This window comes from Cololabis saira, chromosome 16 (genome assembly GCF_033807715.1).
Source record: "Cololabis saira isolate AMF1-May2022 chromosome 16, fColSai1.1, whole genome shotgun sequence".
NCBI lineage: Eukaryota > Metazoa > Chordata > Actinopteri > Beloniformes > Belonidae > Cololabis > Cololabis saira.
In genome coordinates, this window is record NC_084602.1 from 41,972,642 (window position 1) to 41,989,870 (window position 17,229).

A 17,229-nucleotide genomic window follows, 5' to 3' on the forward strand; every position below is an offset into this window, starting at 1 on the left:
ACCTCCATCTATTACGTGGAACCTCCATCTATTACGTGGAACCTCCATCTATTACGTGGAACCTCCATCTATTACGTGGAACCTCCACCTATTACGTGGAACCTCCATCTATTACGTGGAACCTCCATCTATTACGTGGAACCTCCATCTATTACGTGGAACCTCCATCTATTACGTGGAACCTCCATCTATTACGTGGAACCTCCATCTATTACGTGGAACCTCCATCTATTACGTGGAACCTCCATCTATTACGTGGAACCTCCATCTATTACGTGGAACCTCCATCTATTACGTGGAACCTCCATCTATTACGTGGAACCTCCATCTCCTACGTGGAACCTCCATCTATTACGTGGAACCATCCGTTAGCTAACAGCTATCAAAACAGTTAGCATTAAATGGAATTTATGCATTCGGTTACATTTGTTTCAAATAAAAATAAAAAAAGTTTCATAATTTTATTGAACGCTGAAACAGTCAAAATTAAATAAATAAATAATTAATCAAATCATAGAATAAATGCACAATGAAATAAATAAAATTGGAAATACCTAAGTCCAAGTGACAGTTTAAATAAATTAATGATGGAACCACGAAATATTTAAATGTGTAATGAATCATGAAATGAAATATCCAATAAAATATTCAAAATGTAATAATTTAATGACACATTTAATTATTTAATTGTATTCATGTATTAAATAAATTATATATTTAGGTATTTTCAATTGTATTTATTTCATTGTACATTTATTAAATTATTTAATTAATAAATTATGTATTTAATTTTGACTGTTTCAGCGTTCCATATAATTTTGTACCTGAAAAACGTCACTAACGTCTGACGCTAAAGTCCCTAAACGTTGATCTCCATAAACCCGGGTTCCTCTCGGTTCCAGAGCAGGAACATCCGTCCGGTAGACGGTGAGATGTTCCCGACGACGGTTCAGGTTCAAACTACATGAATCCAAACACTGAGTCTGTGTGAATACTCGGTTCTGATTGGCTGCAGGTGGAGTGTGTGTGTGTGTGTGTGTGTGTGTGTGTGTGTGTGTGTGTGTGTGTGTGTGTGTGTGTGTGTGTGTGTGTGTGTGTGTGTGTGTGTGTGCGAGCGTGTGCATATGTATATGTGGCTATGTGTGTGTATGTACAGTTGAGGACGATATTATTAGCCCCCCTATGGAATTTTAAGTTTTTTCAAGTTTCTGGCAAGATCCTTTTTAGCAGAGCAAGGCGGTTCTAACAGAGCATTCCTGAACATACAATTTGTCATTATATGGGCCAAAACATTTATATTTGTGCACCAAAACATTATTATGTAAGAAAAAGCTAAAATGACCAGGGACATTATTATTAGCCCCCTTTAAGAAATTACCATTTATTAAGTCACCACACAAGCCACTTTTATGCAGTGATGTGCTTAAACTTCACAGGTGATGTGCATAAAGGTAATCAGGTCAAACAGGTGATTGCACTCAATTCAGTTAAGTTAATTAACTCAAGCCAAAACATGGTATAAAAGCCTCATTATGGAGCTGGCAGTTGAGGAAGCAACATGCCAAAAACAAAGGAGAGCAGTGTGGACCTCAGAATAAGAATGATAGATGCCCACAAAGCAGGGGAGGGATATACGAAGATATCCAACCGTTTCCAGGTGTCAAGGACTGGAGTGAGAGGCATCATTCAACGCTCCAAACACAGCAACACAGTGCAGAACAAGCCTGGCAGAGGTAGAAAGAGAAAGATTTCAGAGAGACTGGAGAGGAAACTGGTGAGAGACGCGTCTAGAGACCCCAGATCAACTTCCAAGGCGCTGGCAAATGACTCGGCCACATCAGGAATCACTGTCTGGAAGAAGACCACAACTAGAGCTCTGCACAGGAATGACCTACGAGGGTGCAGACCAAGAAAAAACAACTTTTGAGGAAGAGGCACCTTCAAGCCAGACTTCAGTCTGCTCGAGACAACCTGGAGAAAGATTATTCATACTGGAAGCGTGTCTTATGGTCTGACGAGACTAAACTAGAGCTCTTTGGCCACAGGGACACTGCTTACGTTTGGAGAAAAAAAGGACAGGCATTCAACCCAAAGAACACCATCCCCACAGTGAAGCATGGTGGTGGGAGTATTATGCTGTGGGGATGCTTCAGTGAAGCATGGTGGTGGGAGTATTATGCTGTGGGGATGCTGCAGTGAAGCATGGTGGTGGGAGTATTATGCTGTGGGGATGCTTCAGTGAAGCATGGTGGTGGGAGTATTATGCTGTGGGGATGCTGCAGTGAAGCATGGTGGTGGGAGTATTATGCTGTGGGGATGCTGCAGTGAAGCATGGTGGTGGGAGTATTATGCTGTGGGGATGCTGCAGTGAAGCATGGTGGTGGGAGTATTATGCTGTGGGGATGCTGCAGTGAAGCATGGTGGTGGGAGTATTATGCTGTGGGGATGCTTCAGTGAAGCATGGTGGTGGGAGTATTATGCTGTGGGGATGCTGCAGTGAAGCATGGTGGTGGGAGTATTATGCTGTGGGGATACTGCAGTGAAGCATGGTGGTGGGAGTATTATGCTGTGGGGATGCTTCAGTGCATCTGGAACAGGAAATCTTGTCAAGGTGGATGGAATCATGAATAAAGAAAGATATTTGGCTATTTTGAAAGAGAACCTTAGGCAGTCAGCTGTGAAACTGGGTCTGAGACGTCACTTCATCTTCCAACATGACAAGGATCCTAAACACACCTCCCTCTTGGTGAACAACTATCTCCAGACGAATGAATGTCCTGCACAAAGCCCTGACTTAAATGCAATAGAAAATCTGTGTGGTAACTTAAAGAAACATGTCCATGCCAGGCACCCATCACATCTAGAGGAACTGGAGAGATTTGCCAAAGAAGAATGGGCCAGGATTCCTCAAATGAAGTGTGAGAGACTTGTTGTAAACTACAACAAACGTCTGCAGCAGTAATACAGCAAAAAGGATACACGATTGACTATTAGGGTGTGGGGGGCTAATAATTTTGACCCTGGTAGTTTTTGTGTTTTGTACAATATGTTCATTTCTGAGTGGAATATAAAATGGTGTAAGCATCCAAAATAAAACTACGAAGTCTACAAAAAGCTGTGTTCAGTTTATTTTGCTCTGGTTAATATCACTTGGAAAACACTTGGAAAACAAGCACTATTTTGTAAGGGGGCTAATAAAATCGCCCTCAACTGTATGTATATATATGTGTGAAAAAAAAACAATTCTATGGCCTGTTTTCTAGGTGTAGGTTATAACTTTAATGTGCACCTGCCAGCCAATCACAATCGAGTGTTCACACAGACCGTGGTATAAATTAGTTTTAATGATCCGGTAACTGGTTAGTCCAGAATCCAGATCCGTTCTGGTTCTGTTCCGTTACAAAGTCCAAACCTCATTTCAACTTTGATAGCAGCATTAATAAATACACTCAGATATCAGATATATATATATTAGATATCAGAGCAACGTGTGCTGCTTCACGCACTCGTCTTTTTAAGGCACAGCTGGGAATTTTCCAACAGGACAATATAAAACATCACATTTTGGATTGTATTAAAAAGACACGGCTGCTGGACTGGACTACGGGAGTACGGACCTTTAACCACCACACATGAACATTAATATATATTAACACATTGAATGAAATATATCGGGTTCATCTGGACGTAAAAAACAACCAAACCATCTTTTCATTTTGGGGTTGAGTGATGTTTCCCTTTGAAAGAAACTTTACAGCATCAACACAACTTAAAAGATGTTAAAATCATTAAGAATCAATTAAAATAAACCACAGAGTTTGGTGGAGAACAGAACACGTTCTGAAAGAAACAACAGAAACTTTACGGATCATCAGTCCTGGGTTTTTTGTCTCGTAAAGATCGAAGGTTTTAAATGTTTAAGGCTATAAAAGTTTGACGGTTTGAAACTACCAACACTGCAGATGCTTCATGTTATAACACAAGTGTAATAAACCAGGGGGGGCATTTAAACCAAAGAGGAAATCTCTGAAATACTTTAAATTGTTGTTCTTTAAATACTTTTGCGACCCATACACACTTTCAAAATAAAAGCACCACTTATAAATCTGTTGGAATAAAGTGTTTTTGTTTTGTTGGATGATCTAAAGTGTGATTTGTGTCATGTTTGGGGTGTTTTAGTTAGTTTTAGACATGAATCCACGGCTGCTGCTGCTTTTACCGTTGCTTTTACTCAGAAAGGGTTTTCCTTTCATCACATCTCTGCGTATTGATCGTATTGATCGTATTGATCGGCTAACGGTGATCTCCGTTCCCCCGACCGATTCTAACTGATTTTATTTTATTTTCATCATCCTGACGTAGATCTGCTGCTGTTTGGGATCATTTCCTGTCACATGACACAGTTTCATCCAATCCTTCAGACCAGAATCAAATCAGATCAAACCTTTAATTATAACGCGCTTTAACATCCCATAAGTGCTGTACAGGTACATAACAATACAACAAATAAAACCACACGATAAAAATAAAAGCAGTGAGCAACATCCCTAAAGATAAATAAAACAACCTGGCAAGGACGGATCGTGTTCGTGTTAAAAGCCTCTATTTAAAAATAAGAGTTTTTAAATCATCCCAGACCCGGAGAAGCGTTTCTCATCTCTGCAGCTTCACATTCGGTAGCTAACGGCTTCGGTGAGACCTGGAGATCTTAGGAACAGATTGTGCTGATACGGACCCTTGATCCTCCAGGGCACGGTGTTCCTCAGGGGCCTGGATCAGGGCACGGTGTTCCTCAGGGCCTGGATCAGGGCACGGTGTTCCTCAGGGGCCTGGATCAGGGCACGGTGTTCCTCAGGGCCTGGATCAGGGCACGGTGTTCCTCAGGGGCCTGGATCGGTGTTCCTCAGGGCCTGGATCAGGGCACGGTGTTCCTCAGGGCCTGGATCAGGGCACGGTGTTCCTCAGGGGCCTGGATCGGTGTTCCTCAGGGACCTGGATCAGGGCACGGTGTTCCTCAGGGGCCTGGATCGGTGTTCCTCAGGGCCTGGATCAGGGCATGTGGACTTCCTGGTTTAGGGTTCTTGAAGGAAAGGTTCTGGACGGAGGGTGAAACCTCTCAAGAACCAGGAAAAGGAAGTCCATCTGCGTCGGTTCAGGCTGTTTTGGAGCAGAAATGGTGGTAAAGTTCGGCCATGACGGACTCCGACTCCCACCGGAAACTACGTCGACTAATTACCTGCATAACCGTAATAAAGGCAAGTTTATCTGTAGAACAATTCAACACAAGATAATTCAAAGTGCTTTACATCAACATTAAAAGCAGCAAGACACAATTAAACAGTAAATAACAAATACAATGATAATAAAAGAGGTAAAATAATAGAAATCACTAGTTGTTAAAAAGTAAGGGCAAAACGTACAAAGACCGGGTCAAATACAGGATTACAAAAGTAATCTGTAACAATTTGTACTGTAACAATTCGTACGTGAATTAAACCGATTTGACAATTCTACGTGTTAGGTCTAAATCAACTTTACATAGGTTAGTAACGAGGAAAGACACAGAGACTTCTGGAATGATTTTAACACACTTCTGCAGAAGGGGAGAGCACAAGAATGCTTCTCCAAAGTTCCTCCTCCTGCATTATGCTTTTATTGAGAAACTTGACAGGAACTGACCATATATGGACAGTGAACAGTGAACGTATATCGTTCAGCAGCCTTTACTGCTGTCGGGGTTGTGATCTGGACAACAAAGAGCCCGTCCCAACGGGGTGATGACCACATTTTTTGTTTCACCACTCGAATCAGGATCTGGTCACCCGGTTTTAGCAGTTCCTGCTTTAGGAGAGAGAGGAGAAAGCGGCAGCTTACAAGAACTTTGGACATCTGTTCAGCAAAAAATTCACTCATCCACATCGAGAGTGTTGTGTCTGCAACCGGTTAGACAGCTCCTACAAAAAAATGTAAAGTAGGTATTGGAATACTTATACTTTGTGTACTATACCCTTCATCCCTCCTGTTGAGACATGAGACTTCCCATGGCTCAATTTAGCCACCAGGGGGAACAGGTTTTTTGGGAGTACTGGTTTGCATCAACTAGAAGTTGAGTTGGATGTCAACAGGGATAGAGGTCTCGTTGTCATCATCCTCTTCTTCCTGACCTTTCCCTGGAAGGGTCAGGGCTGCCAGAGTCCTGACTTCTCCCCAGATAAGTGGTTCTCACACTTCTTGACCTTTGCACCCTGGCAGGTTGGAGATTTGACTTAATGATTCTATAGGGTCGGTTATCTCTATGTCCCTCAGATCCCCCCGCCTTCATCTTAGATTAGATTACTTGGTGTGGCAAAACCTGTTAAATTCTGTCTCCAACCTTAGTCCAACATTACACAAGTTCGTAACGAGGAAAGACAACAGAGACTGCTTGGAATGGTTTTAACGTACTTCTGCAGAAGGGGAGAGCACAAGAATGCTTCTCCAAAGGTCCTCCTCCTGCATTATGCTTTTATTGAGAAACTTGACAGGAAGTGACCATATAAGGACAGTGAACAGTGAACAGTAGACAATGAGTGGAAGTGATAATGTGTGATTGAATCATGACATTACAGTAGAGTGATTGAACCAGGACAGTCTAAAACCTGAGTAGATCAGGAAGTGGCTGTTCTGACACCTGTTGACAAAGCATGTGACAGTTTCATAAGGACAAAAACAAGTTTAAAGTTTGATTAACCTCACACTACGTCACTGCGTCAATGCTACGTCAATGCTGCATTCAGGGCTTATTTCCATAACTTTGCGCGGTTTTCAAAAAGTATTAAATTTAAGAGTATGCTTAAATAACAAATAAAATGATGAGAAAAGAGGTCAAATAATAAAAAGCACAAGTTGTTAAAAAATAAGTCCAGAACCCCAGCATCTCCCCAACAGACCCAGTGGAATCCTCCTCGGCCTGGAACCCACAAGGTTCAACCAGCCTAATTCCTCCAGTTATCGCTCCAGGAACATAATTTACCTCTGAGAATAAATAATACAGTAGAACTCACCTTTCTTTTGGCCATGGACCAAAATGATTAGTAACGTGAAGCTGGAACTCTTTCAATCCTTAAAACCGTAATAATAGAAACTAAAACCATGAATCTAAAGACGAAGGGAAGCCCGTGATGAGTAAAAGCAATTCTTTCCACAGTAGTCGCCCCGTCTTTGCAGCAAAAGCAGCCTGGTGTGTGAAATGAGCAGTAATATCTTATTATTTTGCATATTTTCATTACTGTGTAATTTTCTGACTTAACCAAACCTTTGTTTCCCGAGCGACAAAGACCCGTTAGCGGGTTCTTTTTCTCGAGCGGCTCGTAGGGATCGGTTGAGCGGTGGGAAAACAAAGGTTTGGTTTGAGCCTGGCGTGTCGTTAACTCTTTACTGAATCCTCAGGTAAGGGACCGGAGACGCTGTATGCCGGGCAAAAGCTCAATGATAATGAATGGCATACAGTGCGTGTGGTGCGCCGCGGCAAAACCTACAAGCTAACGGTTGACGATGATGTAGCAGAAGGTACTTACGAACTGGAACTGTTGTTGATTTGTAGTGATTACTGCTGGGGAAGTGTTATCATCTAATACTGTTAATGTTCTCCTTAAATCAGCCCTTGTGTGTTAGTGTCAGACTGTTCTCTTTCCTTTTGGTTCTTGTGTTTCTTTTCAACCCGTCCCCTCACCCTCCCCGTTGCAGGGACCATGGTGGGCGACCACACCCGGCTGGAGTTCCACAACATCGAGACGGGAATCATGACGGAGCGCCGCTTCGTCTCCGCTGTCCCGTCCAGCTTCATCGGCCACTTACAGAGCCTCAGGTAATCAATCAATACGATCAATATCATCAATACAATCAATACAATAAATCAATACAATCAATACAACCACTTACAGAGCCTCAGGTAATCAATATGATCAATAAAATCAATACAATCAATCAATACAACCAATACAACCACTTACAGAGCCTCAGGTAATCAATCAATACAATCAATATCATCAATACAATCAATACACCCACTTACAGAGCCTCAGGTAATCAATCAATATGATTAATACCATCAATACAATCAATCAATACCATCAATACAATCAATACAATCAATCAATACAACCACTTACAGAGCCTCAGGTAATCAATCAATATGATCAATACAATCAATACAACCACTTACAGAGCCTCAGGTAATCAATCAATATGATCAATACAATCAATACAACCACTTACAGAACCTCAGGTACCTCAAATCAATCAATACAATCAAATCAATCAATACAATCAATACAATCAATACAATCAAATACAATCAAATCAGATCAGATAATCCTTTATTTCTCCCTCAGGGAAAGTCACTAGTTCAGTAACTGAACACAATCATGGAGGAGAACGGGTAGAGTAAAACATATATATAATTATGGAATATAAACAGTAAATACATTACAATGGAAATAAAGTACCGTATTGGCCCGATTATAAGACGAGCCTCTTTTTCAAGACTCAAGTTTAAAAAAAGACTTTTTGAACAGCAAATTAAATTTTTATACAGAAAATAATGACAGTACATCTGAAACAAATGATTATAACAATATATTCAAGAGGAAAAGCCTGTTATTTTGCCTGATTAAACCATCATGTTGAAGTTTGCATCATAACTTCTCCTCAGCTGCCGGTTCACCTGCCGAACTTCCACCCTCTTTTCTCCAGATTGTCGCTACGTTTCTCCACTTTCTGTTATCTCTTCTCTTATTTTCTTCTCTTTTCTTTCTTATACTGTTTTTTATTTTTCTTCTTCGTGACAGGGGTTGGCTTTGGCCTGGGGAGTTTAGTTCAGCATTCGCTTTAAAGATATATGGCGCCATCTAGCGGTGTAAATGGGTATAACGTCTAGACCCCGAATGTAAGACGAACCACACTTTTTCAGTCTTATTTCAATGTAAAAAACACCGTCTTATATTTGGGACAATACGGTAGTGGGAAAGACAAAAACAGAGCAAAAAAAAACCAGGCAGAATGAGTGTGAGGAACAGACAGATATATATGGTTATTGTTATTGTCCGTTAACTACTGAGATCAGTCTGGTTGTTCAGTCTGATGGATCTGATGGTGCTGATGGAGCTCTCCATGGTCATGATGGATCTCCATGGAGCTGATGGATCTGATGGTTCTGATGGATCTCTCCATGGTGCTGACGGAGCTCTGCATGGTTGGATTTAAAAACATTAATTAGATCAAGCTTCGGGTATCAAGCTTCCCTATCTTTGATAAACAAGAGGCTTCGTATCTTTGAGCTCTGAAGTTCTAGTTTCCGTTTCTCTTTTCCCCCCAGGTTTAACGGGATGCTCTACATCCACTGAAGTTCTAGTTTCTGTATCTTTGATTCTCTTAAGTTCTAGTTTCCGTTTCTTTGATTCTCTGAAGTTCTAGTTTTCCTTTTCTCGTCCAGGTTTAACGGGATGCTCTACATCGACTGAAGTTCTAGTTTCGTATATTTCATTCTCTTAAGTTCTAGCTTCCGTTTCTTTGATTCTCTGAAGTTCTAGTTTCCGTTTCTCTTTTCCCCCCAGGTTTAACGGGATGCTCTACATCGACTGAAGTTCTAGTTTCGTATATTTCATTCTCTTAAGTTCTAGCTTCCGTTTCTTTGATTCTCTGAAGTTCTAGTTTCCGTTTCTCTTTCCCCCCAGGTTTAACCGGATGCTCTACATCGACTGAAGTTCTAGTTTCCGTTTTTCTTTCCCCCCAGGTTCAACGGGATGCTTTACATCGAATTAAGTTCTAGTTTCTGTTTCTCTTTCCCCCAGGTTTAACGGGATGCTCTACATCGACCTGTGCAAGAACGGCGACATCGATTACTGCGAGCTGAACGCCCGGTTTGGCGTTCGCTCCATCATCGCCGACCCGGTGACGTTCAAGACGAAGAGCAGCTACCTGAGCTTAGCCACGCTGCAGGCCTACACGTCCATGCACCTGTTCTTCCAGTTCAAGACCACGTCGGCCGACGGATTCATCATCTTCAACTCCGGGGACGGAAACGACTTCATCGCCGTGGAGCTGGTCAAGGGGTGAGCTTTATTTTGAAAGGGGACGCTAGTATTGTTTCAGCAACCTAAACATAAAATATCTATATTTCTTCGATGGTTAGTAGTGAAGCACTTTGCAGATGGGAGCTGATTATCGTCCCACCCAGCAGGAAGCTCTACAAGCACAGTTAACCCAAGACACGCTATTTTGTTTGGCAGCGCGCTTATTTGAGCCCAGTTTTGCCCCGTTTGGCTTGCCATATTTAAGGAGCACGGGAAACTAGCGCTTTTTACACCACTCACATAAAATCCAGCTTTTATAAGCGTTTTTGTGCTCAAAACGACGTTTTTTTACGCCCTTTTGAATTAAATATGACAAATATTGGCCCTTTTGGCTTGCCATTTTTTAGGAGCACACCCCTTTTCACGCCACTCGTTTAAAACGTCGCTTTTTACAGCGTTTGTTCAGCAGCGCCTTCTTTCAAGCCTGATTATTTTGAAATGAAAATATGTTCGGCCGCGAAGTTCTCAGACTGAGAAGAGGTAGTATGAATGTGGTTTAGTTAAACGGTGACGGTAACAGCAGAGTTCTGTCTGGTCTCTGTCTGGTTCTGTCTTGGTTCTGCAGCTACTGAGTCTCTGTCTGGTTCTGTCTTGGTTCTGTCTGGTTCTGTCTTGGTTCTGTCTGGTTCTGTCTCGGTTCTGCAGATACTGAGTCTCTGTCTGGTTCTGTTTTTGCAGCTACGTCCACTACGTGTTCGACCTGGGAAACGGGCCGAACCTCATCAAGGGGAAGAGCGAGCGAGCGCTGAACGACAACCAGTGGCACAACGTAGCGATAACCCGGGACAACAGCAACACGCACACGCTGAAGGTGGACGCCGTGGCAACGAGCCAGAGCATCAACGGAGCCAAGAACCTGGACTTGAAAGGTACGATCAGAACCTGGACCTGAAAGGTACGATCAGAACCTGGACCTGGACCTGAAAGGTACGATCAGAACCTGGACCTGGACCTGAAAGGTACGATCAGAAACCAATAACCTGAAAGGTACGATCAGGTGTGACGCCGGTGGCAGAATCTGCTGGTGTCCCAGACACTTTCTAGCACCTAAAAGCTGGATTTTGGTTCTGTGTTAAATCCTCGCCGAGCAGGTTGCACCGCAATGAGCTCCCCGTGGCGCAGTCGTCCGATAACACCGCCCACGACTCTCTATGTCAAACCATTCAAAAGTTATAGCATTTACTGATGGTTATTTACTGTGTGTGTGTGTGTGTGTGTGTGTGTGTGTGTGTGTGTGTGTGTGTGTGTGTGTGTGTGTGTGTGTGTGTGTGTGTGTGTGTGTGTGTGTGTGTGTGTGTGTGTGTGTGTAAGGGGGGGGTATTTAATATATACAAAATATATATACAGTCAGTCCAGAAAGTATTCAGAACGCTTCACTTTTCCCACATTCTTTTATGTTACAGCCCTATTGATAATAGGAATAAATTCTTTTTTTTCTCGGAATTCTACACAAAACACCCCATAATGACAACATGAAAGAGGTTTTGATGCGACTTTTGTGAATGTATTAAAAATAAAAACAACAAGAAATCTTAAGTATTCATAACGTTTGCTTAATACTTTGTAGAAGCTCCTCTGGCAGCAATTACAGCCTCAAGTCTTTTTGAATAGGTTGCTACAAGTGTGGCACACCTATTGTTGGGCAGTTTTGCCCATTCTTCCTCACAGACCCTCTCAAGCTCCATCAGGTTGGATGGGGAGCGTGGGTGTACAGCCAGAGATGTTGGATGGGGAGCGTACAGCCGTACAGCCAGAGATGTTGATGGGGAGCGTGGGTGTACAGACAGAGATGTTGGATGGGGAGCGTGGGTGTACAGAGATGTTGGATGGGGAGCGTGGGTGTACAGCCAGAGATGTTGATGGGGAGCGTGGGTGTACAGCCAGAGATGTTGGATGGGGAGCGTGGGTGTACACAGATGTTGGATGGGGAGCGTGGGTGTACAGCCAGAGATGTTGGATGGGGAGCGTGGGTGTACACAGATGTTGGATGGGGAGCGTGGGTGTACAGAGATGTTGGATGGGGAGCGTGGGTGTACACAGATGTTGGATGGGGAGCGTGGGTGTACAGACAGAGATGTTGGATGGGGAGCGTGGGTGTACACAGATGTTGGATGGGGAGCGTGGGTGTACAGCCAGAGATGTTGGATGGGATTCAGGTCTGGGCTCGGGCTGGGCCACTCAAGGACATTGACATGGTTGTTCTGAAGCCACTCCGCTGATATTTTGTGCTTTGGGTCGTTGTCCTGCTGAAAGATGAAGCGTCGTCCTAGTCTGAGGTCAACAGCACTCTGGATCAGGTTTTCATCCACGATGTCTCTGTACATGGCTGCATTCATCTTTCCCTCAATCCTGACTAGTCGCCCAGGTCCTGCTGATGAAAAACACCCCCACAGCATGATGCTGCCACCACCGTGCTTCACTGTAGGGATGCTGATGAAAAACACCCCCACAGCATGATGCTGCCACCACCGTGCTTCACTGTAGGGATGCTGATGAAAAACACCCCCACAGCATGATGCTGCCACCACCATGCTTCACTGTAAGGATGGTGTTCTCCAGGTGATGAGCGGTGCCTGGTCTCCTCCAAACACGACGCGTGGAATTCATGCCAAATAGTTCAATCTTGGTCTCATCAGACCAGAGGATTTTTTTTCTCATGGTCTGAGAGTCCTCCAGGTGGCTTTTGGCAAACTCCAGTCGGGCTGCCATGTGCTTTTTAGTAAGGAGGGGCTTGCGCCTGGCCACTCTACCATACAAGCCTGATTGGTGGATTGCTGCAGAGATGGTTGTCCTTCTTGAAGTTTCTCCTCTCTCCACAGAGGAACGCTGGAGTTCTGACAGAGTGACCGTCGGGTCCTTGATCACCTCTCTGACTAAGGCCCTTCTCCCCCGATTGCTCAGCTTAGGCGGGCGGCCAGCTCTAGGGTGATTCCTGGTGGTTCTAAACTTCTTCCATTTAAGGATGATGCAGGCCACAGTGCTCACTGGGACCTTCAAAGCAGCAGAAATATTTCTGTACCCTTCCCCAGATTTGTGCCTCGAAACAATCCTGTTTCGGAGGTCTGAAGACAATTCTTTTGACTTCATGTTTGGTTTGTGTTAAACATGCACTGCCAACTGTGAGAGCTTATAGACAGGTGTGTGTCTTTCCAAATCAAGTCCAATCAACTGAATTCACCACAGGTGGACTCCCATTAAGCTGTAGAAACAACTTGAGAGAGATCAGTGGAAACAGAATGAACCAGAGCTCAATTTTGAGCTTCATGGCAAACGTTCTGAATACTTATGCACAGGTGATATTTATAGTTTTTTATTTTTTATAAATTTACAAAAATCATAACAAAACTTCTTTCATGTTATCATTATGGGGTATTTTGTGTAGAATTCTGAGAGAAAAAAAGAATTTATTCCTATTATCAATAGGGCTGTAACATAAAAGAATGTGGGAAAAGTGAAGCGTTCTGAATACTTTCCGGACTGACTGTATATACCATGAACCGGTTCCCAGCAGGACTGGGGATCGGCTAAGGTCAAAGGTCAGGGGTCAGATTTCTCCATTTTACAGGTTAAAGTATATGAAGTCTGTACTGACTGAGTCATGTGACCAGTTCTGGCTGAATGACTCAGCAGCTGAGCTCTGGTTGCCACGGCAACAAGAACCTCGACTCCAGAACCTTCCGGTTTGGCTGTGAGAAAAACCCAGATTTTGGCTTCTGACAAGTTCTCAAATAACTCTGATTTGTGAGAAAACCGTAGCCCCTAGCAGAAAAACAAAGACATTGTGAGAGACACAGAACCCGTCAGACTCTGACAATCTTAATTTTATTCAGATATTGCTTAAAATGAGTGAGTAAGCTCAGTGCGAAGACAGAGTGAGATTCTTTTGAAGAAAACTTTTGATTACATTACAGTGAATGGAGACCGAGGCAGGATGATGATAGATAGATGAAGTGATAATTAGTTTGAATCAAACCATTGTTTGAATTTCTGTAGTTCCTTCTCCACCATGTCCAGAATCGGATCCCAACTACAGAACACTGTTGTATCGTCAGCAAACAAAATACAATCTAATGACTTGGAAACTAACGTTATATCATTAATATATAAAAGAAACAGCAATGGACCGAGGACTGAACCCTGCGGTACCCCAGAAGTGATTTTCAAGAATTCTGAACATGTGTTATTAATATGAACATATTGATACCTGATATTGATCCGGAGCCGTTGTCCGTGTCCCCGTCTGTCCTCGTCCCCGTGTGTCCTGCAGGCGACCTGTTCATCGCGGGCCTGGGTCCGGGGATGTACGCTAGCCTGCCCAAGCTGGTGGCGTCCCGGGAGGGTTTCCAGGGCTGCCTGGCGTCGGTGGACCTGAACGGCCGGCTTCCCGACCTCATGAGCGACGCCTTGTTCCGCAGCGGCCAGATCGAGCGCGGATGTGAAGGTACGACGCCGTCACTCCGGTCCCAGGCCGGTTTAGACCGGAACCCGAGCTCCAACTCCAGCGGCTCCGGCAGCTCCAACTTCCTGCTCAATGCTAACGGCAGCGGCGCGCCGGCGCTGCGTCCGTACGGGACTCACTCCATCCTGCTAACCGCCCTCGCCGCCGCCACACTCACCCGCCGCTAACGCTAAGGTCATCGCTAAGGTCATCGCTAAGGTCATCCAGCGCTTCCTCATCGTCAACCATCTCATCTTCTACATGTGTAAATGCTGTACATTGTGTTTATTTCACTGCTTAAGCACTTCCGGTTAGATGCTAACTGCATGTCGTTGCCCTGTACCTTAACATGTGCAATGATAATAAAGTTAAATCTAATCTAATCTTATCGGCCACATTGGCCGCCGCCGACTGTGCCGTCAAACCGGCTGCTCCAGCCGGTTTGCAGTTTCATTGTTACTGTCTTCTCCGATGCTTTTGTAAACCTTGTTCTGTGTTGTTTTATCTGAATTATGGGAAGTTTTTAAAGTGCTGCACCAACGACGTTGTTCACGAACCTGCTGTTAAAGCAAAGATCAGGACACTCGGTCGACCGTTCACTGAACCGCACTCGTCGCTGAAGGACGAACATTATACTCTTTCAGGCGTCCGATCTGGACCGTAACCGTGGTTACCCTTCCTAACGGGTCGTAACCGTGGTTACCCTTCCTAACGGGTCGTAACCGTGTGTTTTGGGAGAATCTCACTTAGGGTTCGAGAGTGGTCGGCTGCGCAAAAATGAATCACACACACACTCGCTTTTGCTATAATGAATACATTTATTAGCAAGCAGTGCACACAAAAAGACTCACACACAATTGCTCTTTGCTAGGATAACTGTGTCAGGTTATCCCCCGCAAAAGGGAAATCAACAGACAATTACACAGCGGCTAGGCCTTGTACCTCTTACCTCAACACAGAAGGACTGGAGAGCCGGACAGTCCTGGCAGAGTAGCCGAAAACCCGCTGGGCGTCGTGCACTAGACCCGCAGCAGACTCTGACCCGAACTTCCGGCTGTCCCGTCTTTATACGACATCTCGCAGAGGGGGTCGAAAGGGCCCCTTCAACCCCCACCAGCAAGCTCTCACGCTAAGTCTTGGTTCACACGGGAGCTCTCCCGTGTGAACAAGCGCTTCTCACAGTTACAATAATACTAAACAGCAGGTGCAGACTGTGTTTTGGGAATTCAGGGCATTTCAGGACATAAAACATATTTTTTTCTCCCTTCACTGTGGTTACCCTTCCTAACGGGACGTAACCGTGGTAACCCTTCCTAACGGGTCGACGTCGCGGGTTAGTGAACGGTCGGCAGCAGAAACACCAAACATCGAGTCCTGAATTCCACGAACGCTCCAGACATTCCCGACTCCGACTTGAAGATTTTGTCCAAAAAGCAAAACTTGCCAAAGTTGTTCATGTGCTTCATGTCCGTCTCTGATTGTTGAGCTTTTTAAGAACCGCAACTTCATCACGACGAGTTTGGAGTAAGATCGCTTTCAAAAAGACGTGTACACGTTATAACTATTCCTAATGATAAACATTTGTATGTAAATAAAAAGGTTGTACCCAGAATTCTGCTGTCGCACACGAGTCTGATAAATGATTAGGGTGAGGATTTAGTTATTGATTTCATAAAATTGTACTGTTCTAAATAATATACAGTTTATGAACGTAAAGACAAACTGCTTTAGCATACAAGCTAACGACATGCCAGTTAGCGTTTGCATTAGCTAGTAGCATTAGCTAATTAGCACTAATTAAGACAAAAACAAAACTAATTTGAGATATAATGTTGGCCAAAATATGGCTTTTAATGATTTAACGTTATAAATTGTGCCAATTGGCGTATAGATCGGCCCATTTTGTATATTTATAATATATATAACGTTAATTGTATAAGTTTGCTGACTGTTCTCGGTCAGTGCAGTAATTTACAAAAGGGGCCGATCAGTTCGTCTTTACGTCCATAAACTGTATAGTATTTAAAACAGTACAATTTCATGAAATAAATAACTAAATAAAAATAAATAAATATTGGATGGCTTATTTACTTCCCCTGCGTTAGCGTTAGCATTAGCGGCAGTTAGCATCATTCAGGGTTCGATTGCTTTCCCCTGTTTCAGCCTGTGACGTCATTTCAACGGTTTTTCCACTCGTAGCCACAAACTTAAATTCGTGTTCACTCGTAGTCGTAGAAATTAGATTCATCCTCACATAAAAACAATCCTAAACCTAATAATTGATCAGACTCATGTGCAGCAGACTTTTGGGTACAACTTTTTTATTTTCATACAAATGTCTATCATTAGGAATATTTATAACATGGACACGTCTTTTTGAAAGCTCTTACTCCATAGATGAGATGCTGAAACATTTTTTTCAGGCTCACAAACTTCAACGTGGACTAAATGTTTGGATCTCCAGCATTCGTCGTCGTCTGAAGTTCTGGTTCATCTTTTCCGTGTCTGCATGGACATGTGGTTTTCTTTTTACACATTAACTCACGGAGCTCTAACGCTTATTTCTTTTCTTTTTTTTGTTTCATGACATTTCATTACAGTCTAAGCAGAAAAAGTTCCTGGACGTGTTTGGTTTTCTGTCAACGGTTGATGATGTTGTTCATTGTACTGTACGTGCGA

The 17,229-nt window shown here is 43.4% G+C and overlaps 1 protein-coding gene across 1 annotated transcript in view; it reads left to right on the plus strand.

Annotated features, from left to right (window-relative positions):
* The window catches only part of nrxn3a (neurexin 3a), a 201,267-nt gene that overhangs the window by 135,874 nt on the left and 48,164 nt on the right, over positions 1 to 17,229 (plus strand). The window contains exons 13-17 of the mRNA XM_061744148.1: positions 7,429 to 7,548; positions 7,726 to 7,846; positions 9,831 to 10,091; positions 10,791 to 10,981; positions 14,380 to 14,553. Of these exons, the coding sequence (XP_061600132.1) occupies positions 7,429 to 7,548; positions 7,726 to 7,846; positions 9,831 to 10,091; positions 10,791 to 10,981; positions 14,380 to 14,553 (867 nt within the window). The remainder of the gene's footprint in view (positions 1 to 7,428; positions 7,549 to 7,725; positions 7,847 to 9,830; positions 10,092 to 10,790; positions 10,982 to 14,379; positions 14,554 to 17,229) is intronic.